This window comes from Nerophis lumbriciformis, linkage group LG02 (genome assembly GCF_033978685.3).
Source record: "Nerophis lumbriciformis linkage group LG02, RoL_Nlum_v2.1, whole genome shotgun sequence".
NCBI classification, from domain to species: domain Eukaryota; kingdom Metazoa; phylum Chordata; class Actinopteri; order Syngnathiformes; family Syngnathidae; genus Nerophis; species Nerophis lumbriciformis.
In genome coordinates, this window is record NC_084549.2 from 8,373,505 (window position 1) to 8,401,223 (window position 27,719).

General features: G+C 38.2%; 1 protein-coding gene across 1 annotated transcript in view; it reads right to left on the reverse strand.

Moving 5' to 3' along the window:
• pcsk2 (proprotein convertase subtilisin/kexin type 2) overlaps positions 1–27,195 on the reverse strand; it is a 115,707-nt gene extending 88,512 nt beyond the window's left edge. The window contains exons 1-2 of the mRNA XM_061934969.1: positions 26,750–27,195; positions 10,591–10,695 (exon numbers count right to left, since the gene is read on the reverse strand). Coding sequence (XP_061790953.1) covers positions 10,591–10,695; positions 26,750–26,953 — 309 coding nt within the window. The 5' untranslated portion in view covers positions 26,954–27,195. The remainder of the gene's footprint in view (positions 1–10,590; positions 10,696–26,749) is intronic.
• Positions 27,196–27,719: the final 524 nt, after the last annotated feature.

Sequence of the window (27,719 nt, forward strand, 5' to 3'; positions counted from 1 at the left end):
CTAATATAGACACTTACATCACGTGTTGCCTTCATTACAACACTTATATAAGACTTTTAAAGTCATTTTGATAGTAGGCTAATATAGCTAATATAGACACTTACATCATGCATTGTCTTCATTATAACACTTGTATAAGACGTTTAAAGTCATTTTGATAGTAGGCTAATATAAATAATATAGACACTTACATCATGTGTTTCCTTCATTACAACACTTATATAATGCTTTTAATATTTTGTGGCTCCAGACAATTTTTTGTTGTTGTTGTTGTTGTATTTTTGGTCCAATGTGGCTCCTCCAACATTTTGGGTTGCCGACCCCTAACTGAGACCAAATGTGACGGATGGAAGCAGGTGTAGAAGACCATAAACACAGGCGCCATTGAGCGTGACAGCATGACCTTATGCGTTGCAGCCATGCATGCAGTGTTGCATATACACTGGATAAAGGGATTGATGCACACTTCTGGGCATGGGTTCGAATTCCGGGCAGGGTCGCGTCGAGAAGGGGAAAAAAAATAAATGTAAAACTTCAACAGGGCCTTCGGGTGTATAAAATCAAGCACTTAGGCATGGAGACTGTTTCTACAAACATTTGTGAAAAAATGCGCCGCTTTCAGTGATTTCCAGCGTGGAACTGTCATAGGATGCCACCTGTGCAACAAATCCAGTCGTGAAATGTCCTCGCTCCTAAATATTCCAAAGTCAACTGTCGGCTTTATTATAGGAAAATTGAAGATTTTGGGAACAACAGCAACTCAGCCACCAAGTGGTAGGCCACGTAAACTGACAAGAGAGGGGTCAGCGCATAGTGCAAAAGACTTTCTGAGCAGTCTGTTGCTCCAGAGCTCCAAGCTTCATGTGACCTTCCAATTAGCCCACGTACAGTACGCAGAGCGCTTCATGGAATGGGTTTTAATGGCCGGGCAGCCGCATCTAAGGCACACATTTCCAAATCCAACGCAAAGCGTGGGATGCAGTGGCGTAAAGCACGTCGCCACTGGACTCTAGAGCAGTGGAGACGCCTTCTCGGGACTGATGAGTCACGCTTTTCCATCTGGCAATCTGAGGTTTGGAGGTTGCCAGGAGAACGCTACATTTCGGACTGCATTGCGCCGAGTGTGAAATTTGGTGGAGGAGGAATTATGGTTGGTTTTTCAGGAGTTGGGCAGTGAAAGGAACTTTGAATGCTCCAGGATACCAAAACATTTTGGACAATTCCATGCTCCCAACCTCGTGGGAACAGTTTGGAGCGGGCCCCTTGCTCATCCAACATGACTGTGCACCAGTGCACAGAGCAAAGTCCAGTAACAGAGTCTGGCGTGGATGAACTTGACTGGCCTGCACAGAGTCCTAACCTGAGCACCTTTGGGATGAATTAGAACAGAGACCGAGAGCCCGGTCATCAGTGTGTGACCTCACCAATGCGCTTTCGAAAGAATGGTGGAAAATTCCTATCAACACACTCCGCAACCTTGTGGACAGCCTTTCCCAGAAGAGTTGAAGCTGTAATAGCTGCAAAAGGTGGACCTGACTTCATTTTGGGTTAGGAATAGGATTGCAATTCAAGTTCCTATGTGAGTCAAGGCAGGTGGCCAAATACTTTTGGCAATATAGTGTATGTGATAAATGAGAGAACAGAATGAAGTCAAAAAAGAAGTAAAAATTAAAGCTGCAAGCAGCATTGGTCGGGCCCGCATATTTGGCAGGTGCTAGTCCTAAGTGTCCCAATACTTTTGTTCAGTTTTCGTCATAAGTGTCCCAATACTTTTGTCTACTTTTAGTCCGAATTGTCCCAATACTTTTGTCTAGTGTACCTACCTTGTCTGCATTGTGTGGGCACGCTGGTGCTTCCTGCTTTTAAGCAGCCTTCTTGAAAAAACAGCAGCATCAGCGCAGCGGCTCTTTGAAGGGTCATAAAATCAAAACCGGAGCCGGTATTAAAACTCTTTCGATAACTTTTAATCAAAAGGGTTCAATCTCTCTCCTGTGTTAGTTTGAAGCCGAAACAACAAACACGCTCAGAGGAGATAATGTTTGAAGAAAGGTGACCGGGTTTTTACAAAAATGTTGTGTTGAAGGGGGAATAGCAAGCTTCTTGTAGATTTTTGCTGGGGGTTGTCAATGTATGAAATGTAGGTCTAAGTGAGACCTACGGAGAGGATTTTGTTTCATGTCTCTCCGACCTTCCCAGTGGGAGTTACAGGCAGTTTTGTCATTTTTTTTCTTCCGAGGAGCAGTTTTTTTCTCCGTTTTATTCAAAAATTGCTCTAGAGCGCAATTTTTAAATTTGGGGTTAGATTTTTTTATTAGATCACAATTTTTGCCAGTCCTGATGTGTGCCTTCAGTTTGGTGAGTTTTGAAGCGTGTTAAGGGGGTCGAATTACAGCTCAAAGAGGCAAAAGTTACTGTTTTTAGTACTTTTTTGTCTTGAAGGGGGAATTGCCAACTTCCTGTTGATTTTTGCCCGAGGAAATACAATTATGAAAACTAGGTCTAAGTCAAACCAAATAGAGGTTTTTGTTTCATGTCTCTCCGACCTTCCTAGTGGGAGTTACAGGCAGTCTACCGTAGTTTTTTTTTTTCCTAGGGGGTGCTAGAGCGCAATTTTGAGTTTTGGGGTTCGTTTTTTTCATTAAAAGACAATTTTCGCAGGTCCTGATGTGTGGGTCAAATATGGTGAGTTTTGAAGCATGTTAAGTGGGTCAAATTAGTGCTCAAAGAGGCGGCGGAAGAATAATAATAAAGAAAGAATTAAAGCTGCAAGCAGCATTGGTCGGGCCCGCGTATTTGGCAGGTGCTAGTCCTAAGTGTCCCAATACTTTTGTCTACTTTTAGTCTGAAGTGTCCCAATACTTTTGTCTAGTGTACCTACCTTGTCTGCATTGTGTGGGCACGTTGGTGCTTCCTGCTTTTAAGCAGCCATCTTAAAAAAACAGCAGCGCAGCAGCATCAGCGCAGCGGGTCTTTGAAGGGTCATAAAATCAAAACCGGAGCAGTTATTAAAAATCCCATCTGTACTTTTAATCACAAGGGTTTAATCTCTCTCCTGTGTTAGTTTGAAGCCGAAACAACAAACGCGCTCAGAGGAGATAATGTTTGAAGAAAGGTGACCGGTTTTTACAAAAATGTTGTGTTGAAGGGGGAATAGCAAGCTTCTTGTAGATTTTTGCTGGGGGTTGTCAATTTATGAAATGTAGGTCTAAGTGAGACCTACGGAGAGGATTTTGTTTCATGTCTCTCCGACCTTCCCAGTGGGAGTTACAGGCAGTTTTGTAATTTTTTTCTTCTGAGGAGCAGTTTTTTCTCCGTTTTATTCAAAAATTGCTCTAGAGCGCAATTTTTAAATTTGGGGTTAGATTTTTTTTATTAGATCACAATTTTTGCCAGTCCTGATGTGTGCCTTCAGTTTGGTGAGTTTTGAAGCGTGTTAAGGGGGTCAAATTACAGCTCAAAGAGGCAAAAGTTACTGTTTTTAGTACTTTTTTGTCTTGAAGGGGGAATTGCCAACTTCCTGTTGATTTTAGCTCAAGAATGTACAATTATGAAATGTAGGTCTACGTCAGGCCTACATAGAGGTTTTTGTTTCATGTCTCTCCGACCTTCCTAGTGGGAGTTACAGGCAGTCTAGTTTTTTTTTCTAGGGGGCGCTAGAGCACAATTTTGAGTTTTGTTGTTAGGTTTTTTCAAAAAAAGGCAATTTTCGCAGGTCCTGATGTGTGGGTCAAATATGGTGAGTTTTGAAGCATGTTAAGTGGGTCAAATTACAGTTTAATGTGGCGGCGGAAGAATAAAGAATAATAAAACCTTAGAAAAACAATAGGTCCTTATGTCCCATTGCAAAAGGACTCCCAAAGGGAGTCCTTTTGCAATGGGCCATGCGGGCCCTAATAAAACCTTACAAATTCAATAGGTCCTTATGTCCCATTGCATAAGGACTCCCTGTGGGAGTCCTTATGCAATGGGCCATGCGGGCCCTAATGACTTCAATAAAATTAATAAATGTGAAATTAAAGCAAAATCATAAAGGTGAGACTCTTAAAATATCTGCAGCCCGGAAGGTTCTCCAGGCAAGCTGTTCCATAACCAATAACGTGCCGCAATGTTTTCCGAAGAGAGCGCGCAAATAAGACAATATGTCATTTATTAAGCCATCACAGCGTCACTTGTGCACCCACTGCTCGCTAAACGCCACTTATCTCATCATAGAGCTCCACGGGAACTACTAGAAATGGATGGGGGGGGGAGATAACATAACATAGAAATATAATATTTTTTTTAGTTCTTTAAAAAGCACCTCTTAGAAAATAGTGGATGATTCAGCGCTGATGAGTTGGAAAGTGGCGTTCATCTGGCCATAACAGTTTGTGTGAGTCACGGTGTGTGAGGCTTTTAGCACACTTTTCTCCACAAGCGACGAAACCTCATTATTTTGCACAAAAAAAAAAAAAAAAACGAAGCCCTGAGTAGGATTCTAGTAGAAAAAATAAAGATTTTTTCTTACTGCAAAATGCAATGCAGGGATTTCCTGTTATCCATTTTTAACGCTATTGACAAAAAAAGTACCTAATACTAGCCATAAAAACATGTGGTGACAATTTCCTGCAAGATATTTGAAGAATTACACCTAAAAAGTGAATTATATTTATATAGCGCTTTTCTCTAGTGACTCAAAGTGTTTTACATAGTGAAACCCAATATCTGAGTTACATTTAAACCAGTGTAGGTGGCACTGGGGGGTAAAGTGTCTTGCCCGACAAGACAACAGCATGGACTAGGATGGCGGAAGCGGGAATCGAACCTGGAACCCTCAAGTTGCCGGCACGGCCGCTCTACCAACCCGAGCTATGCCGCCCCCTCGTCTCCGTAGTTTGTTTACATGTTCATTTTTCTCCCACAGATATACAAGATTTATGCCACTCCTTCTTTGTCTCATTTTGTCCACCAAATGTTTTATACTGTGCATGAATGCACAGAGGTGAGCGTTTATCCAATGAATGGATAAAAAAATTATTCAATTAGTATGTTTGTTTGTTATGTTTGTTTCAGGTGGGTAAAATGTCTTGCCCGACGACACAACAGCAGGGACTAGGATGGCGGAAGCGGGAATCGAACCTGGAACCCTCAAGTTGCCGGCACGGCCGCTCTACCAACCGCAACTATGCCGCCCCTCGTCACCGTAGTTTGTTTACATGTACAATTTTCTCCCACAGATATACAAGTTTTATGCCACTCCTTCTTTGTCTCATTTTGTCCACCAAATGTTTTATACTGTGCATGAATGCACAGAGGTGAGCGTTTATCCAATGAATGGATAAAAAAATTATTCAATTAGTATGTTTGTTTGTTTCAGGTGGGTAAAGTGTCTTGCCCGACGACACAACGGCAGGGACAAGGATGGCGGAAGCGGGAATCGAACCTGGAACCTTCATGTTGCCGGCACGGCCGCTCTACCAACCCCAACTATTCCGCCCCCCGTCACCGTAGTTATTTTACATGTACAATTTTCTCCGACGTTTCCACAGAAATACAAGTTTTATGCCACTCCTTTGTCTCATGTTGTCCACCAAACGTTTTATACTGTGTGTGAATGCACAGAGGTGAGCTTTTATCCAATGAATGGATAAAAAAATAATTCAATTAGTATGACAGAGTCTGGTGTGGATGAAGGATAGCGCTTTTCTCTAGTGACTCAAAGCGCTTTTACATAGTGAAACCCAATATCTGAGTTACATTTAAACCAGTGTGGGTGGCACTGGGGGGATCAGGTGGGTAAAGTGTCTTGCCCGACGACACAACAGCTGGGACTAGGATGGCGGAATCGGGAATCGAACCTGGAACCCTCAAGATGCCGGCACGACCGCTCTACCAACCCGAGCTATGCCGTCCCCCCGTCACCGCGGTTTGTCTACATGTACAATTTTCTCCGACGTTCCCACAGAAATACAAGTTTTATGCCACTCCTTTGTCTCGTGTTGTCCACCAAACGTTTTATACTGTGCGTGAGGTGAGCTTTTATCCAATGAATGGATAACAAAATAATTCAATTGGTATGACAGAGTCTGGTGTGGATGAACCCAATATCTAAGTTACATTTAAACCAGTGTGGGTGGCACTGGGGGGTCAGGTGGGTAAAGTGTCTTGCCCGACGACACAACGGGAGGGACTAGGATGGCGGAAGCGGGAATCGAACCTGGAACCGGCCGCTCTACCAACCCGAGCTATTCCGCCCCCTCGTCACCGTAGTTATTTTACATGTACAATTTTCTCCGACGTTCCCACAGAAATACAAGTTTTATGCCACTCCTTTGTCTCATTTTGTCCACCAAATGTTTTATACTGTGCATGAATGCACAGAGGTGAGCTTGTATCCAATGAATGGATAAAAAAATGATTCAATTAGTATTGTTGCACAGCAAACTTGGGGGGGAAAAAATTACAAGACATTTTGACCAAAAAGTGATGCAATTAGTGGGAAACTAATCGCTTTGAAGAATGACGAATGAATCAAAAACGGTCGTGGCATTGCTGGTTTTACGAGCGGAGGAGCATATTCGGCAGCGCACAGTCACTGAGTAGTGTGAAGTGAAGTGAGTTATATTTATATAGCGCTTTTCTCTAGTGACTCAAAGCACTTTTACATAGTGAAACCCAATATCTGAGTTACATTTAAACCAGTGTGGGTGGCACTGGGGGTCAGGTGGGTAAAGTGTCTTGCCCGACGACACAACGGCAGGGACTAGGATGGCGGAAGCGGGAATCGAACCTGGAACCTTCATGTTGCCGGCAGGGCCGCTCTACCAACCCCAACTATTCCGCCCCCCCCCCCCCCCACTCCCCGTCACTGTAGTTATTTTACATGTACAATTTTCTCCGACGTTCCCACAGAAATACAAGTTTTATGTCACTCCTTTGTCTCATGTTGTCCACCAAATGTTTTATACTGTGTGTGAATGCACAGAGGTGAGCTTTTATCCAATGAATGGATAAAAAATAATTCAATTAGTATGACAGAGTCTGGTGTGGATGAACCCAATATCTAAGTTACATTTAAACCAGTGTGGGTGGCACTGGGGGGTCAGGTGGGTAAAGTGTCTTGCCCGACGACACAACAGCAGGCACTAGGATGGCGGAAGCGGGAATCGAACCTGGAACCTTCATGTTGCCGGCACGGCCGCTCTGCCAACCGGAGCTATGCCGCCCCCTCGTCTCTGTAGTTTGTTTACATGTACAATTTTCTCCAACGTTCCCACAGAAATACAAGTTTTATGTCACTCCTTCTTTGTCTCATTTTGTCCACCAAATGTTTTATACTGTGCATGAATGCACAGAGGTGAGCTTTTATCCAATGAATGGATACAAAAATGATTCAATTAGTATTGTTCCACAGCAAACTTGGGGGGGGGGGGAAATTACAAGACATTTTGACCAAAAAGTGATGCAATTAGTGGGAAACTAATCGCTTTGAAGAATGACGAATGAATCAAAAACGGTCGTGGCATTGCTGGTTTTACGAGCGGAGGAGCATATTCGGCAGCGCACAGTCACTGAGTAGTGTGAAGTGAAGTAAGTTATATTTATATAGCGCTTTTCTCTAGTGACTCAAAGCACTTTTACATAGTGAAACCCAATATCTGAGTTACATTTAAACCACCCCCCGTCACCGTAGTTATTTTACATGTACAATTTTCTCCGACGTTCCCACAGAAATACAAGTTTTATGCCACTCCTTTGTCTCATGTTGTCCACCAAACGTTTTATACTGTGCGTGAATGCACAGAGGTGAGCTTTTATCCAATTAATGGATAAAAAATAATTCAATTAGTATGACAGAGTCTGGTGTGGATGAACCCAATATCTAAGTTACATTTAAACCAGTGTAGGTGGCACTGGGGGGTCAGGTGGGTAAAGTGTCTTGCCCGACAACACAACAGCAGGGACTAGGATGGCGGAAGCGGGAATCGAACCTGGAACCCTCAAGTTGCCGGCAAGGCCGCTCTACCAACCCGAGCTATGCCGCCCCCTCGTCACCATAGTTTGTTTACATGTACAATTTTATCTGACGTTCCCACAGAAATACAAGTTTTATGTCACTCCTTCTTTGTCTCATTTTGTCCACCAAACGTTTTATACTTTGCATGAATGCACAGAGGTGAGCTTTTATCCAATGAATGGATAAAAAAATAATAATTCAATTAGTATGAAGCAAACTTAGGGGTGGGGGGGGGGTTGACAAGAAATTTTGACCAAAAAGTGATGCAATTAGTGGGAAATTAATCGCTTTAAAGAATGAATACATATGAAGAATGAATCAAAAACGGTCGTGACATTGCTGTTTTTACGAGCAGAGGAGCATGTTCGGCAGCGCACAGTCACAGAGTACTTTCAAGCAGACACGGTGTGTAGGCAGAAAAGGGAGAACGGACGCATTTTGGCCTAAAAACTAAAGATAAAGGTGAAGTTATAACACTGAAACGCCCTCAGGAAGAGGTGCTTTAAGACATGGCTTGCTAGTTAGCAGCTAGCATCCATCCACAGTCAGCAGTGTTTGAGATACTACTAAATCACTAATCCTCGTCTTCATGGAGACAAAAAAAGTAAGTTTTTTACAAGTAACATTATCACTGCAGGACGAGGAATAGCTAAACATGCTTACTGTACAAGGGTGAATTTATAGTCGTAATTTAAACCCATACTTGTGTTTTTATAGACTCAAAGATAGTACTATGCATTTTTTTTAAATATAAACAATTTTATTAAAATACAGAGAAGTACTTCAAAAATAGATACAGTGCATTTGTTTTCCTAATTGTAAATATTTTATTTTTGTAATATATAGTAATTTAAGATTATGTATGTGTTTTCATAGACTCACAGATAGTACTGTGTATGTTTTAAATATATACAATTTTATTAAAATATAGAAAAAAATTGTTTTTTGTAGTGAATTAATCTATGGGTTTATCAGCATACCACCACTTACTGTACAAGAGTGAATTTATAGTCACTAGTTGTGATATTACAGAGGACTATGATAACATTAATTGCTGTAAAATTCACTGCGACTGCACAGTTGTAATATTATGGGTAATTATAAAAAAGTTACAACCCAACGCTACATTTTCACAATTGTATTTTTATAGTGGATTACTCTCTGGGTTTATCAGCATACCACCACTTACTGTACAAGGGTGAATTTATAGTCATAATATAAACCCATACATGTGTTTTATAGACTCAAAGATAGTACTATGCATTTTTTTTTAATATAAACAATTTTATTAAAATATAAAGAAGTACTACAAAAATAGATACAGTGCATTTTTTTTCCCTAATTGTAAATATTTTATTTTTGTAATATATAGTAATTTAAGATTATGTATGTGTTTTCATAGACTCACAGATAGTACTGTGCATGTTTTAAATATACACAATTTCATTAAAATATAGAAAAAAATTGTTTTTGTAGTGAATTAATCTATGGGTTTATCAGCATACCACCACTTACTGTACAAGAGTGAATTTATAGTCATTAGTTGTGATAGTACAGAGGACTATGACAACATTAATTGCTGTAAAATTCACTGTGACTGCACAGTTGTAATATTATGGGTAATTTAAAAAAAGTTACAACCCAACGCTGCATTTTCACAATTGTATTTTTATAGTGGACTACTCTCCGGGTTTATCAGCATACCACCCCTTATTGTACAAGGGTGAATTTATAGTCATAATTTAAACCCATCCATGTGTTTTTATAGACTCAAAGATAGTACTATGCATTTTTTTTTAAATATAAACAATTTTATTAAAATATAAAGAAGTACTACAAAAATAGATACAGTGCATTGTTTTCCTAACTGTAAATGTTTTTGTTTTTTTTAATATATAGTAATTTAAGATCATGTATGTGTTTTTATAGACTCACAGATAGTACTGTGCATGTTTTGAATATAGACAATTGTATTAAAATATGGGAAAAATGTATACAAAATATGTTTTGTAGTGAATTAATCTATGGGTCTATCAGCATACCACCACTTACCGTACAAGAGTGAATTTATAGTCATATGTTGTGATATTACAGAGGACTATGATAACATTAATTGCTGTAAAATATAAGGACATCATCATTTGTAACAATCATGTTACTATACATTTTTATCACAGCTATTTACTGCGATAAAATACTGTCAAATGCTTTGAAATCCTGTTCTATCTTACATTGTATAGCAGTGAAGGGATTCATATGGCCCCAATTCCTGGGTGGATCTCGCGTGAGAGGAAGACAGACGGTTAAACATTTTTTGCAATGCAGTCTGCTGAAAATTAGTGAAAGCGTCACTCTACGTAGAAAAGTCGGAATTGCCACAAAACACATTCTACTTTGCGCACGTTTCGTGTGTCAGGTAAACCGCGACGAACGGGGCCAGATGCAATCCCCTCGCTACTGTATCTCATAAAACCTCGCTTGACCGCATTCCCAATGGATAGCCCATCCATCCATCCACCCGTTTTACTACCGCTTGTCCCATTTCGGGGTCGCGGGCCAACGGATAGCCACGTTGTGCAAAATAAAGCTCGTACCCTGCTGTCTTTTTGGAGCCGCTGTCTGCCGCGAGCGCTGCGTTTGCTCCGTCTCTTGGCGGAGTCCTGGGGGTAAAGGTGGTAGAGCCCCTTTCCAAAGGCGACCTGCACAGGAAAAAAAAAAAAAACATACAGTGAGTACAAACCCCGTTTCCATATGAGTTGGGAAATTGTGTTAGATGTAAATATAAACGGAATACAATGATTTGCAAATCCTTTTCAACCCATATTCAGTTGAATGCACTACAAAGACAACATATTTTATGTTCAAACTTAGAATTTCATGGCTGCAACATGTGCCAAAGTAGTCGGGAATGGGCATGTTCACCACTGTGTTACATGGCCTTTCCTTTTAACAATACTCAGTAAACGTTTGGGAAATGAGGAAACTAATTGTTGAAGCTTTGAAAGTGGAATTCTTTCCCATTCTTGTTTTATGTAGAGCTTCAGTCGTTCAACAGTCCGGGGTCTCCGCTGTCGTATTTTACGCTTCATAATGTGCCACACATTTTCGATGGGAGACAGGTCTGGACTGCAGGCGGGCCAGGAAAGTACCCGCACTCTTTTTTTTACGAAGCCACGCTGTTCTAACACGTGCTGAATGTGGCTTGGCATTGTCTTGCTGAAATAAGCAGGGGCGTCCATGAAAGAGACGTTGCTTGTATGGCACCATATGTTGTTCCAAAACCTGTATGTACCTTTCAGCATTAATGGTGCCTTCACAGATGTGTAAGTTACCCATGTATTGAGCACTAATACACCCCCATACCATCACAGATGCTGGCTTTTCAACTTTGCGTCGATAACAGTCTGAATGGTTCGCTTCCCCGATGTCGAATATTTCCAAAAACAATCTGAAATGTGGACTCGTCAGACCACAGAACACTTTTCCACTTTGCATGAGTCCATCTTAGATGATCTCGGGCCCAGAGAAGCCGGCGGCGTTTCTGGGTGTTGTTGATAAACGGCTTTCGCTTTGCATAGTAGAGCTTTAACTTGCACTTACAGATGTAGCGACCAACTGTATTTAGCGACAGTGGTTTTCTGAAGTGTTCCCGAGCCCATGTGGTGATATCCTTTAGAGATTGATGTCGGTTTTTTGATACAGTGCCGTCTGAGGGATCGAAGGTCACGGGTCATTCAATTTTGGTTTCCGGCCATGCCGCTTACGTGGAGTGATTTCTCCAGATTCTCTGAACCTTTTGATGATATTATGGACCGTAGATGTTGAAATCCCTGAATTTCTTGCAATTGCACTTTGAGAAACGTTGTTCTTAAACTGTTCGACAATTTGCTCACGCAGTTGTGGACAAAGGGGTGTACCTCGCCCCATCTTTTCTTGTGAAAGACTGAGCATTTTGTGGGAAGCTGTTTTTATACCCAATCATGGCACCCACCTGTTCCCAATTTGCCTGTTCACAATAAGTGTTTGATGAGCATTCTTCAACTTTATCAGTATTTATTGCCACCTTTCCCAACTTCTTTGTCACGTGTCGCTGGCATCAAATTCTAAAAAATGTTTTATCAGTTTGAACATCAAATATGTTGTCTTTGTAGCATATTCAACTGAATATGGGTTGAAAATGATTCGCAAATCATTGTATTCCGTTTATTTTTACATCTAACACCATTTCCCAACTCATATGGAAACGGGGTTTGTATTTGTCACACCGCGGTGAGGGATGTCTTGTCTTGGTTTTTTTCTGTCTTGTGATGTGCATGTTTTAGTTTGAAAAGTAACTCTCCTCTCGTTTCAGGTCACTTGCCCTTCCTTTTGTGTCATCAGTCTGACGTCATCCCGGTTCCCTGATTGTTTCCACCTGTTCCCTATTACCCTCATGTGTCTTATAAGCCCACTCCTTCCTTTGTTCTGTGCCAGATTGTTTCGTTTATTCGTGCTCTCTAGCATCCATGCCTTGTCTTGCCTTGCCTCGTCTTGTGCTTATGTTCTTTGATTCTGAATCCCTTCGTTGCTATTTTGAGTTTTCCTTTCTTCCTCCTCAGCAGAGTGATTTTTTTGTTATTTAGTTTTTTCAGCCGAAGTGGTGAGTTTCAGTTATTTTTCATTCTTTCCTCACATTTTTGAGTGACAATTTTTGTTAATACTTTATTAGATTAGATAGTATAGAATTTTTCATAGTTGTTGTTTCTTCCTCCTGTTGGAGCGTTTTTTGTTTATACATTTTACAGGTAAAAGCCAGTAAATTAGAATATTTAGAAAAACTTGATTTATTTCAGTAATTGCATTCAAAAGGTGTAACTTGTACATTATATTTATTCATTGCACACAGACTGATGCATTCAAATGTTTATTTCATTTAATTTTGATGATTTGAAGTGGCAACAAATGAAAATCCAAAATTCCGTGTGTCACAAAATTAGAATATTACTTAAGGCTAATACAAAAAAGGGATTTTTAGAAATGTTGGCCAACTGAAAAGTATGAAAATGAAAAATATGAGCATGTACAATACTCAATACTTGGTTGGAGCTCCTTTTGCCTCAATTACTGCGTTAATGCGGCGTGGCATGGAGTCGATGAGTTTCTGGCACTGCTCAGGTGTTATGAGAGCCCAGGTTGCTCTGATAGTGGCCTTCAACTCTTCTGCGTTTTTGGGTCTGGCATTCTGCATCTTCCTTTTCACAATACCCCACAGATTTTCTATGGGGCTAAGGTCAGGGGAGTTGGCGGGCCAATTTAGAACAGAAATACCATGGTCCGTAAACCAGGCACGGGTAGATTTTGCGCTGTGTGCAGGCGCCAAGTCCTGTTGGAACTTGAAATCTCCATCTCCATAGAGCAGGTCAGCAGCAGGAAGCATGAAGTGCTCTAAAACTTGCTGGTAGACGGCAGCGTTGACCCTGGATCTCAGGAAACAGAGTGGACCGACACCAGCAGATGACATGGCACCCCAAACCATCACTGATGGTGGAAACTTTACACTAGACTTCAGGCAACGTGGATCCTGTGCCTCTCCTGTCTTCCTCCAGACTCTGGGACCTCGATTTCCAAAGAAAATGCAAAATTTGCATGGTTGGGTGATGGTTTGGGGTGCCATGTCATCTGCTGGTGTGGAGATGGAGATTTCAAGTTCCAACAGGACTTGGCGCCTGCACACAGCGCAAAATCTACCCGTGCCTGGTTTACGGACCATGGTATTTCTGTTCTAAATTGGCCCGCCAACTCCCCTGACCTTAGCCCCATAGAAAATCTGTGGGGTATTGTGAAAAGGAAGATGCAGAATGCCAGACCCAAAAACGCAGAAGAGTTGAAGGCCACTATCAGAGCAACCTGGGCTCTCATAACACCTGAGCAGTGCCAGAAACTCATCGACTCCATGCCACGCCGCATTAACGCAGTAATTGAGGCAAAAGGAGCTCCAACCAAGTATTGAGTATTGTACATGCTCATATTTTTCATTTTCATACTTTTCAGTTGGCCAACATTTCTAAAAATCCCTTTTTTGTATTAGCCTTAAGTAATATTCTAATTTTGTGACACACGGAATTTTGGATTTTCATTTGTTGCCACTTCAAATCATCAAAATTAAATGAAATAAACATTTGAATGCATCAGTCTGTGTGCAATGAATAAATATAATGTACAAGTTACACCTTTTGAATGCAATTACTGAAATAAATCAAGTTTTTCAAAATATTCTAATTTACTGGCTTTTAGCTGTATAGCATATATTAATTATAGTTCATCTTTGCTTTTGTGTTTTCCTCCGTTCGGAGCGAATTTTGGTTGTTCCTATTTTTTGGAACCTTTTTTTTGCCGGTTAGTTTTTGGATAAAATGGATATTGTAATCCTTGACTTTGGAGGTGAAAAGGAAGCTGTCAAAATAAAAGCCTGTCTAAGTTCCCTACTCTGCATCTGAGTCCTATCCTTTTACCAAGCCTTGACAGTATTAAGGTGCGGCTAGTGATGGGTTGATGAGGCGTCATGAAGCGTTTCGACACATTGCAAAACTGTATTGATACTGTGTCGATACTGTGTCACTAAATACTGACATCTGCTGGACATTAAAAATCCCTACAGGCAACCTATGGACCGACTCAACTGACACTGATTTTATGCCCTAGTACAGGGGTCACCAACCTTTTTGAAACAAAACTACTTCTTGGGTACTGATTAATACGAAGGGCTACCAGTTTGATACACACTTAAATAAATAAATATATTGTCATTTGTAAGTTACACGTAAGTGTGATTTAAACAAGAATAGCTAAATAAATACATTTATATATATATAAAAAATGGGTATTTCTGTCTGTCATTCCGTCGTACATTTTTTTTTCCTTTTACGGGAGGTTTTTTGTAGAGAATAAATGATGAAAAAAACACTTAATTGAACGGTTTAAAAGAGGAGAAAACACGAAAGAAATTTAAATACAATTTTGAAACATAGTTTATCTTCAATTTCGACTCTTTAAAATTCAAAATTCAACCGACAAAAAGAAGAGAAAAACTAGCTAATTTGAATCTTTTTGAAAAAATTAAAAAAAAGAATTTATGGAACATCATTAGTAATTTTTCCTGATTAAGATACATTTTAGAATTTTGATGACATGTTTTTAAATTGGTTAAAATCCAATCTGCACTTTGTTAGAATATTTAACAAATTGGACCAAGCTATATTTCTAACAAAGACAAATCAGTATTTCTTCTAGATTTTCCAGAACAACAATTTTAAAAGAAATTCAAAATAGTTTTGAAATAAGATTTAAATTTGATTCTACAGATTTTCTAGATTTGCCAGAATAATTTTTTTGAATTTTAATCATAGTAAGATTGAAGAAATATTTCACAAATATTCTTCGTCGAAAAACCAGGAGCTAAAATTATTATTCTTTACAATAATAATAAAACATTTTTTTTTACTTGAACATTGATTTAAATTGTCAGGAAAGAAGAGGAAGAAATTTAAAAGGTAAAAAGGTATATTTGTTTAAAAATCCTAAAATCATTTTTAAGGTTGTATTTTTTCTCTAAAATGATATTTCTAAAAGTAATAAGAAGCAAAGTAAAAAATAAATGAATTTATTTAAACAAGTGAAGACCCATCCATCCATCCATTTTCTACCGCTTATTCCAAGTGAAGACCAAGTCTTTAAAAATATTTTCTTTGATTTTCAAATTCTATTTGAGTTTTGTCTCTTTTAGAATTAAAAATGTCGAGCAAAGCGAGACCAGCTTGCTAGTAAATAAATAAAATTTTAAAAATAGAGGCAGCTCACTGGTAAGTGCTGCTCTTTGAGCTATTTTTAGAACAGGCCAGCGGGCGACTGATCTGGTCCTTACGGGCTACCTGGTGACCGCGGGCACCGTGTTGGTGACCCCTGCCCTAGTCCATCCATCCATCCATCCATCCATCTTCTTCCGCTTATCCGAGATCGGGTCGCGGGGGCAGCAGCCTAAGCAGGGAAGCCCAGACTTCCCTCTCCCCAGCCACTTCGTCCAGCTCCTCCCGGGGGATCCCGAGGCGTTCCCAGGCCAGCCGGGAGACATAGTCTTCCCAACGTGTCCTGGGTCTTCCCTGTGGCCTCCTACCGGTCGGACATGCCCTAAACACCTCCTTAGGGAGGCGCTCGGGTGGCATCCTGACCAGATGCCCGAACCACCTCATCTGGCTCCTCTCGATGTGGAGGAGCAGCGGCTTTACTTTGAGCTCCCCCCGGATGACAGAGCTTCTCACCCTATCTCTAAGGGAGAGCCCCGCCACCCGGCGGAGGAAACTCATTTCGGCCGCTTGTACCCGTGATCTTGTCCTTTCGGTCATAACCCAAAGCTCATGACCATAGGTGAGGATGGGAACGTAGATCGACCGGTAAATTGAGAGCTTTGCCTTCCGGCTCAGCTCCTTCTTTACCACAACGGATCGATACAGCGTCCGCATTACTGAAGACGCCGCACCGATCCGCCTGTCGATCTCACGATCCACTCTTCCCTCACTCGTGAACAAGACTCCGAGGTACTTGAACTCCTCCACTTGGGGCAAGATCTCCTCCCCAACCCGGAGATGGTACTCCACCCTTTTCCGGGCGAGAACCATGGACTCGGACTTGGAGGTGCTGATTCTCATCCCAGTCGCTTCACACTCAGCTGCGAACCGATCCAGTGAGAGCTGAAGATCCTGGCCAGATGAAGCCATCAGGACCAAATTATCTGCAAAAAGCAGAGACCTAATCCTGCAGCCACCAAACCAGATCCCCTCAACGCCTTGACTGCGCCTAGAAATTCTGTCCATAAAAGTTATGAACAGAATCGGTGACAAAGGGCAGCCTTGGCGGAGTCCAACCCTCACCGGAAAAGTGTCCGACTTACTGCCGGCAATGCGAACCAAGCTCTGACACTGATTATACAGGGAGCGGACCGCCACAATTAGACAGTCCGAAACCCCATACTCTCTGAGCACTCCCCACAGGACTTCCCGAGGGACACGGTCGAATGCCTTCTCCAAGTCCACAAAGCACATGTAGACTGGTTGGGCAAACTCCCATGCACCCTCAAGGACCCTGTCGAGAGTATAGAGCTGGTCCACAGTTCCACGACCAGGACGAAAACCACACTGTTCCTCCTGAATCCGAGGTTCGACTATCCGGCGTAGCCTCCTCTCCAGTACACCTGAATAGACCTTACCGGGAAGGCTGAGGAGTGTGATCCCACGATAGTTAGAACACACCCTCCGGTTCCCCTTTTTAAAGAGAGGAACCACCACCCCGGTCTGCCAATCCAGAGGTACCGCCCCCGATGTCCACGCGATGCTGCAGAGTCTTGTCAACCAAGACAGCCCCACAGCATCCAGAGCCTTAAGGAACTCCGGGGGGATCTCATCCACCCCCGGGGCCTTGCCACCGAGGAGCTTTTTAACTACCTCAGCAACCTCAGCCCCAGAAATAGGAGAGCCCACCACAGACTCCCCAGGCACTGCTTCCTCATATCTTCATTTAAATAAAAATATATTTTTATCTTTTTTAGATACAGTCAATAAATAATGTGAACATGTATCATAACATGGAAATCTAAGAGAACGTGTTGTGGATGATTGTGGACTGGGAATTGTTTTAATTTTATTTTTTTACACATTTTTATTAAAAAAAAAAAAAAAAAAAAAAAAAATTCCGACGTATTACATTTTAGACGATTTCTCTTCTTAGTTATTATTTCTCCGGCTGTAGAAAAGACACGCTCACAGGGCACAGAGGAGGCGTCAGTGCGTCCATCAGGGGGCGCCACGCCAGTGCCACAAATGTTGGAGGAAAAAAAAAAAAAAAAAAAAAAAAGTTGTTACTATTATTTCTAAATACAAAAAATAATCTCACGTTAATTAAAATGCAAAGTAAAGCCTATTTAATAGAAATATTATTTGTTACAACATTACGCCCCCCCCTCCTCCCCCCCGCACGGTGCGCCCCCTCCCTTCCCGTATCATGACTCTTTTTGGACGTCACCACATCAAAAAATCAACACAAGATGTCAAAACGGCCAAAACTGTCAGGTGCCCAGGGAAGAAAAAAGAGAAAAGAAGAGGAGGAGAAACGAGAAAAGACAGAGGTAGCAGGTAGGTAACGTTAGCCTACATGACATTATTTGTCTGTTACAGAATGTGATAGTAACCTGGCTTTTTAGCATTAAGCTAATGTTACATGACTCGGCAATTGCTAATCAATAAATAGCTAGTTCTGTTTTAACGTCGGGTTAATATTGTGGAGGGGGCTAAATTGTTATGGAAAATAATAATGTAACGTTAGGTAATTACAGTACTCCCACCTTACATTCCTCAGGGACATTTGTATTAGATCTTTTAAGCAGGTGTTTTTTGTTTACATTATTGCCTTCTGGTTAGCGTATGTTTGCCCTGCAGGTAATAGTCACTTTTCCACCCTTTTTATATATTAGGTATAGTTGTAAGTAAAAAAAAAAAAAGGTCAAAGACAAAGCTATTCGGGTTCTTGTGAGTATATACACTTCACTGCCGATGTGGGGCCTAGGGCGCCAGATTGGTTAGGGCCGGGCCTGAGTCGGCTTGTCATTGTCAAAGATGGAGGAAGGGCACGGGACAAGGGCACTGATTTCCAGGCTTTCATAAAAAAGGTGGGGGTCCTTTTTTTTTTCTATTTTAAGGCCCTGTGCTGGAATCGAGCCTAATGCATAAGGAGAGCCTGGAAATGAGATGCATCGCCTTTTTTGTTCCCCCCCCCTCGAGGCTCCGTGCTTGGATTAAACACCCCCCTTACGCTTGAGAACAGCCCGGGTGGCAGGTCAACAACCCTCAGCATAACCGCCATGAATGTTATTCGGCAACGCACAACGAGGGTTGGGGAATAGAAATTGCACATGGACTCTCGTGTTGACGTCCACTTGTTAATTAAGCGACAATGGAAGAGAGTTCAAACAACGGCGCCATTGTTTAATGGTGCATATCCCACCCGGACAAATATAGCCGCCGATTACATAACCGATGAGGCGGGAGGGAGCGAGGGAGGAGAAGGGGGGGCCAAGGGGGGGGGGGTGTTCTACTGTACAAGAAAATGAACCGGCAATCAGAAGAAGAAAAAATGCTGCATAGCAAATATGACAATAATAAAGTGCAGATTGACACGTTCTTTTTTTTTGCCCCGATGGAGAGAAATGATCCGGCGCCGGGGAAGCTCACACGCCTCACTGCCTGCACAACAACACCCCCCCACCCCCACCCCCCACTCTCCTCAACCAATCTATTTTGACAGGTCCTCACACTGTCAAAGAAAGGGTGGCAATCATGGTTTTAGGCAGCCGCCATAAAAGCCCTGTTAGTATTTTTGCACGTCTTAGCGAAGTATTTCATGCCGTGTGGTCAGGCGGAGTGAAATGTCATGCAGGGATGGAGGAGTGTGTTTGTGTGTGAGGGATGAAAAATATATTTTTATAATATCATTTTTTTTGAAGTTTTATTAATGTAATTTTTATAGAAAATCAATGGGGGGGTTTAAGGGGGTATAAAAAAAATATATATAAAAATTTAAGATCATGTATGTGTTTTTTATAGACACACAGATAGTACTGTGCATTTATTAAAATATAGAAACATACTAGAAAAAATACATACAGGTCATTTTTATTTTGCAAATTGTGAAAAAAAAAAGTTTTGTAATTTACAGTAACCTATACTTTGTGTGTGCTATATTTTTTATTGACACGTAAATGGTGTTGTACATTTTTAAATAGGCAAAATTGGATGAAAATATAGAAAAACACTACCAAAAAAATAGAAAGTAAAGGTGAGATAGATAGATAGATAAATAGATAGATAATTAAAAAAATGCAGGCTCAGCTCCTCATGAGAGATATAGAAAATGAATGGGGAAGGGGGGGTTACGGAGGTATAAAAAAAATTATATAAAAATGTAATATATAGTAATTTAAGATCATGTATGTGTTTTTATAGACTCACAGATAGTACTGAGCAATTTTTTAAATATACTCAATTTTATTAAAGTGTAGAAAAATACTATAACAATACATGCGGTGCATTTTCTTTACCAACTGTTAATCTTTTATTTGTAATTTAGTAATGTAAACTCATACATGTGTTTTTATAGACTCATAGCTAGTACCGGGCATGTTTTAAACATACACAATTTTATTAAAATATAGAAAATTACTACAAAAATAGATACAGAGCATCTTTTTTTTTGTTGTACTATATAACAATTTAAGATCATGTATGTGTTTTTTATAGACACTTAGATAGTACTGTGCATTTATTGAAATATAGAAAAATACTACAAAAAATGCATACAGGCCATTTTCTTTTGCAAATTGTCAAAACATTTTTTTAGTAATTTACAGTAACCTATACTTTGTATGTGGCCTATTTTTTTTATTGACACATAGATGGTACTGTACATTTTTAAATAGGCAAAATTGGATGGAAATATAGAAAAACACTACCAAAAAAATAGAAATAAAAGGTGAGATAGATAGATAGATAGATAGATAGATAGATAATAAAACAAATGCAGGCTCAGCTCCTCATGAGAGATATAGAAAATTAATGGGGGGGGAGGTTAAGGGGGTATGAAAAAAATTATATAAAAATGTAAGATCATGTATGTGTTTTTATAGACACACAGATAGTACTGTGCATTTATTAAAATATAGAAACATACTACAAAAAATACATACAGGGCATTTTATTTTGCAAATTCCCCCCAAAAAATGTAGTAATTTACAAAAACCTATACTTTGTATGTGGTCTATTTTTTATTGACACGTAGATGGTACTGTACATTTGTAAATAGGCAAAATTGGATGGAAATATAGAAAAACACTACCAAAAAAATAGAAAGAAAAGGTGAGATAGATAGATAGATAGATAGATAGATAGATAGATAGATAGATAGATAGATAGATAGATAGATAATTTAAAAAATGCAGGCTCAAATTAAATACCAAAAAAACTGATTAAATATATATTTTTGGTGATATTACCTGTATGTGTATTTTATAGACACATAGAGATAACTATTATTTTTTTTTACATGTAAAATATTTTTTTTAAATACATGCAATGTGTTTTTAGATAGATAGATAGATAGATAGATAGATAATTTAAAAAATGCAGGCTCAAATTAAATACCAAAAAAACTGATTAAATATAAATTTTTGGTGATATTACCTGTATGTGTGTTTTATAGACACATAGAGATAACTATCATTTTTTTACATGTAAAATATATTTTTTAAATACATGCAATGTGTTTTTTTGCGTAACTTTTAGTTTAAAAAAAAATGGATTCACATAATATGATCTTTTTTATAGAGGCAAATATAGTACTGTACATTTTTAGCTGTACAAAACGTAATTAAAATATTCAAAAATAGAGAAGGTGCATTTTTATTTTTTTTTACCAATCGTCAAAGTGTTTTTGTAAAATACAGTAACCTAAGCTCTCTATGTGGTTTTGTTATAGACATACTGAGAGTACTGTGCATTTTTAAATACACACAATTAGATTGAAATGCAAAAACATAATACCAAAAAGTACACAGAGTGCATTTTTTTTCCACTATTTTTCAATATATTTGTTTGTAATTTACAGTAACCTAAACTCTGTGTGTGTTTTTATAGACACTAAATATACAAAATTAGATTAAAATACATAAAAATATTACCAAAAATACGTACAAGGCATTTTTTTGACCAATACTCAATCACTTTTTTGTAATTTACAGTAATTTAAGCTATGTATGTGTTTTTGAGCATTTTTTAAATATACACAATTTTATTAAAATATAGAAAAATACTATAAAAATACATACAGTGCATTTTTATTTACCAATTGTCACTCTTTTCTTGTAATTTAGTAATTTAAAGGCATACATGTGTTTTTATAGACTCATAGATAGTACTGTGCATTTTTTAAACATACACAATTTTATTAAAATATAGAATAATAGTATAAAATTACATACAGTGCATTTTTTTTTTTTTTTACCAATTGTCAATCTTTTTTTGTAATTTAGTCATTTAAACCCATGCATGTGTTTGTATAGACTCATAGGTAGTACTGTGCATTTTTTAAATATAAACAATTGTATTAAAATATAGAAAATTACTACAAAAATAGATACAGTGCATTTTTTACCAATTGTCAATCTTTTATTTGTAATTTAGTAATTTAAACTCCTACATGTGTTTTTATAGACTCATAGACAGTACTGTGCATTTTTTAATATACACTATGTTATTAAAATATAGAAAAAACACAATAAAAATATATAAAGTGCATTCATTTTCCGATAGTCAATCTTTTTTTTGTAATTTTGTCATTAAAATTCATACATGTGTTTTTATAGACTCATAGATAGTACTGTGCATGTTTTAAATATACACAATTTTATCAAAATATAGACAAGTACTACAAAAATAGAGACAGTGCATTTTTTTTCCTAACTGTAAATCTTTTTTTTGTAATATATAGTAATTTAGGATCATGTATGTGTTTTTATAGAGTCATAGATAGTACTGTGCAATTTTTTAAATATACTCAATTTTATTAAAGTATAGAAAAATACTATAACAATACATGCGGTGCATTTTCTTTACCAACTGTTAATCTTTTATTTGTAATTTAGTAATGTAAACTCATACATGTGGTTTTATAGACTCATAGCTAGTACCGGGCATGTTTTAAACATACACAATGTTATTAAAATATAGAGAATTACTACAAAAATAGATACAGAGCATTTTTTCCTAATTGTAAATCTTTTTTTTTTTGTTGTACTATATAACAATTTAAGATCATGTATGTGTTTTTTTATAGACACTTAGATAGTACTGTGCATTTATTAAAATATAGAAAAATACTACAAAAAATGCATACAGGCCATTTTCTTTTGCAAATTGTCAATTTTTTAGTAATTTACAGTAACCTATACTTTGTATGCGGCCTATTTTTTTTATTGACACATAGATGGTACTGTACATTTTTAAATGGGCAAAATTGGATGGAAATATAGAAAAACACTACCAAAAAAATAGAAAGAAAAGGTGAGATAGATAGATAGATAGATAGATAGATAGATAGATAGATAGATAGATAGATAGATAGATAGATAGATAGATAATTAAAAAAAATGCAGGCTCAGCTCCTCATGAGAGATATAGAAAAATCAATGGGGGGTTAAGGGGGTATAAAAAAATTATATAAAAATGTAAGATCATGTATGTGTTTTTATAGACACACAGATAGTACTGTGCATTTATTAAAATATAGAAACATACTACAAAAAAATACATACAGGGCATTTTATTTTGCAAATTCTCCCCCAAAAAATTAGTAATTTACAGTAACCTATACTTTGTATGTGGTCTATTTTTTATTGACACATAGATGGTACTGTACATTTTTAAATAGGCAAAATTGGATGGAAATATAGAAAAACACTACCAAAAAAATAGAAAGATTTTTCCTTGCCCTTATGTGGGCTCTGTACCGAGGATGTCGTTGTGGCCTGTGCAGCCCTTTGAGACACTTGTGATTTAGGGCTGTATAAATAAACATTGATTGATTGATTGATTGAAGAAAAGGTGAGATAGATAGATAGATAGATAGATAGATAGATAGATAGATAGATAGATAGATAGATAGATAGATAGATAGATAGATAGATAGATAGATAGATAGATAATAAAAAATGTAGGCTCAGCTCCTCATGAGAGATATAGAAAATAAATGAGGGTGTTTAAGGGGGTATAAAAAAATTATATAAAAATTTAAGATCATGTATGTGTTTTTATAGACACATAGATAGTACTGTGCATTTATTAAAATATAGAAACATACTACAAAAAATACATACAGGTCATTTTTATTTTGCAAATTGTGAAAAAAAATGTTTTGTAATTTACAGTAACCTATACTTTGTGTGTGCTATATTTTTTATTGACACGTAAATGGTGCTGTACATTTTTAAATAGGCAAAATTGGATGAAAATATAGAAAAACACTACCAAAAAAATAGAAAGAAAAGGTGAGATAGATAGATAGATAGATAGATAGATAGATAGATAGATAGATAGATAGATAGATAGATAGATAGATAGATAGATAGATAGATAGATAGATGGATAGGTAGATGGATAGATAATTTTAAAAAATGCAGGCTCAGCTCCTCATGAGAGATATAGAAAATTAATGGGGGGGTTAAGTGGGTATGAAAAAAATTATATAAAAATGTAAGATCATGTATGTGTTTTTATAGACACACAGATAGTACTGTGCATTTATTAAAATATCGAAACATACTACAAAAAATACATACAGGTCATTTTTATTTTGCAAATTCCCCCCAAAAAATGTAGTAATTTAGAGTAACCTATACTTTGTATGTGGTCTATTTTTTATTGACACATAGATGGTACTATACATTTGTAAATAGGCAAAATTGGATGGAAATATAGAAAAACACTACCAAAAAAATAGAAAGATTTTTCCTTGCCCTTGTGTGGGCTCTGTACCGAGGATGTCGTTGTGGCTTGTGCAGCCCTTTGAGACACTTATGATTTAGGGCTATATGAATAAACATTGATTGATTGATTGATTGAAGAAAAGGTGAGATAGAATGATAGATAGATAGATAGATAGATAGATAGATAGATAGATAGATAGATAGATAGATAGATAGATAGATAGATAGATAGATAGATAGATAGATAGATAGATAGATAGATAGATAGATAGATAGATAATAAAAAAATGTAGGCTCAGCTCCTCATGAGAGATATAGAAAATAAATGAGGGGGTTTAACGGGGTATAAAAAAATTATATAAAAATTTAAGATCATGTATGTGTTTTTATAGACACATAGATAGTACTGTGCATTTATTAAAATATAGAAACATACTACAAAAAATACATACAGGTCATTTTTATTTTGCAAATTGTGAAAAAAAATGTTTTGTAATTTACAGTAAACTATACTTTATGTGTGCTATATTTTTTATTGACACGTAAACGGTGCTGTACATTTTTAAATAGGCAAAATTGGATGAAAATATAGAAAAAAAACTACCCAAAAAAATAGAAAATAAAGGTGAGATAGATAGATAGATAGATAGATAGATAGATAGATAGATAGATAGATAGATAATAAAATAAATGCAGGCTCAGCTCCTAATGAGAGATATAGAAAATTAATGGGGGGGGGGGGGGGGTTACGGGGGTATAAAAAAAATTATATAAAAATGTAAGATCATGTATGTGTTTTTATAGACACACAGATAGTACTGTGCATTTATTAAAATATAGAAACATACTACAAAAAATACATACAGGGCATTTTATTTTGCAAATTCTCCCCAAAAAATTTAGTAATTTACAGTAACCTATACTTTGTGTGTGCTATATATTTTTTTATTGACACGTAAACGGTACTGTACATTTTTAAATAGGAAAGATGGACGGAAATATAAATTCATAATTTAAAAAAAAAGATGGATGGATGATGGAAATATGGAAAAACACTACCAAAAAAATAGAAAGAAAAGGTGAGATAGATAGATAGATAAAATAAAAAAATATATACAAATTTAAGATCGTGTATGTGTTTTTATAGACACATAGATAGCACTGTGCATTTATTAAAATATAGAAACATACTACAAAAACTACATACAGGTAATTTTTTTTTTGCAAATTGTGAAAAAATGTGTTTAGTAATTTACAGTAACCTATACTTTGTATGTGGTCTATTTTTTATTGACACATAGATGGTACTGTACATTTTTAAATGGGCAAAATTGGATGGAAATATAGAAAAACACTACCAAAAAATAGAAAGAAAAGGTGAGATAGATAGATAGATAGATAGATAGATAGATAGATAGATAGATAGATAGATAGATAGATAGATTTAAAAAAAATGCAGGCTCAGCTCCTCATGAGAGATATAGAAAAATCAATGGGGGGGGGTTAAGGGATATAAAAAAAATTATATAAAAATTTAAGATCATGTATGTGTTTTTTATAGACACACAGATAGTACTGTGCATTTATTAAAATATAGAAACATACTACAAAAAATACATACAGGGCATTTTATTTTGCAAATTGTCCCAAAATATTTTAGTAATTTACAGTAACCTATACTTTGTGTGTGGTCTTTTTTTTTTTTTATTGACACATAGATGGTACTGTACATTTTTAAATAGGAAAAATTGGATGGAAATATAAAAAAAACACTACCAAAAAAATAGATAGATAGATAGATAGATAGATAGATAGATAGATAGATAGATAGATAATAAAATAAAATGCAGGCTCAGCTCCTCATGAGAGATATAGAAAATCAATGGGGGGGGGGGGGGGGGGTTTAAAGGGGTATAATAAAAAAAGATAGGCTGTATGTAATAATTTATTGTCATGTAAAAAAATATGTTTGCATGTATTTTCTGTTTGTTTATTTCTGTTGTTAGAGAGAGAGAGACTGTGCGGGGATGCTTTGTGGTTTCCTCCTACAGCATCCCGCTCCAACCCTGCCACGGGGTGGACGTGACGTCACCACCGGGGGGGGGCAGAAAGTGCAATGAAATCCAAAAGAAAAAGCCAAAGAGCCCGCCAAAGAAAGCCACGCGCGACAGCAATCGATGAGAGTGCAAACTTACCTTGCGTGCACTCTGGTAGCCGTGCTGTGCTGCAAGTTGGCGCGCCTCCTCCTCCGGCGCCTCCTCGCTCAGCTGGACCACGACGTGCTCCGTGGACCGCTGCCTCTCCGCAGCCTGCGACGCCAGCAGCATCGTCGGCAGCAGCAGCAGCAGCAGCAGGAGCGTCCACCCCGCGCGCGTCCCGTGGCGGGGAGATCCGCGCATCGTGACCACGGTTGATAATTGCCAATGCCTTCCTTTGCCCTCCTCCGCGTCTCTCCCTGCCTGCCGTCGGCTTGGCGTCTGGACGCTCCCGGTGAGAGATGAGGATGATGATGATGAGGAGGATAATGAGGAGGAGGAGGAGGGAGGAATCACCGGTTTTGCGCGCGCATCTCCTGGATGAGACCCCTGGAAATTGGTGTTTCCTCTCCTGCTGCGGGTCGGGTGGGGGTCTCGTTGTGTGTGTGTGTTGCGTGGGGCGAACGCGTGCATCCTCGGCTCCGCCTTCTCCTCCTCCACGTCTGTATTTCATTTTGCGAGGGTGTGCGTGACGTGCCGTGGTCCAATGGGCTCAGGCGGGTGTGTCCACTTAGTCCTTCACTTTTCAGGACCTTGGACAGCTCCTTCACAACAGTATGAGGATGCATACTTGCCAACCTTGAGACCTCCGAATTCGGGTGATTGGGGGATAGGGGTGGGCGGGGCCGGGGGGGAGGAGTATATTTATAGCTAGGATTCACTGAAATTGAAGTATTTCTTATATATATATATATATATATATATATATATACACTGTATATATATATATATCAGTGACGTGCAGTCAGGGGAGGCAGGTGAGGCGGGGCCTCACGTGCCATCATGGAAAGAAAAAAAATGTAAAAAGAAAAAAAATTAATTAAGTTGTTATATGTATCCAGTGATTATACTACCGTATTTTCCGCACTATTAGCCGCACCTAAAAACCACAAATTTACTCAAAAGCTGA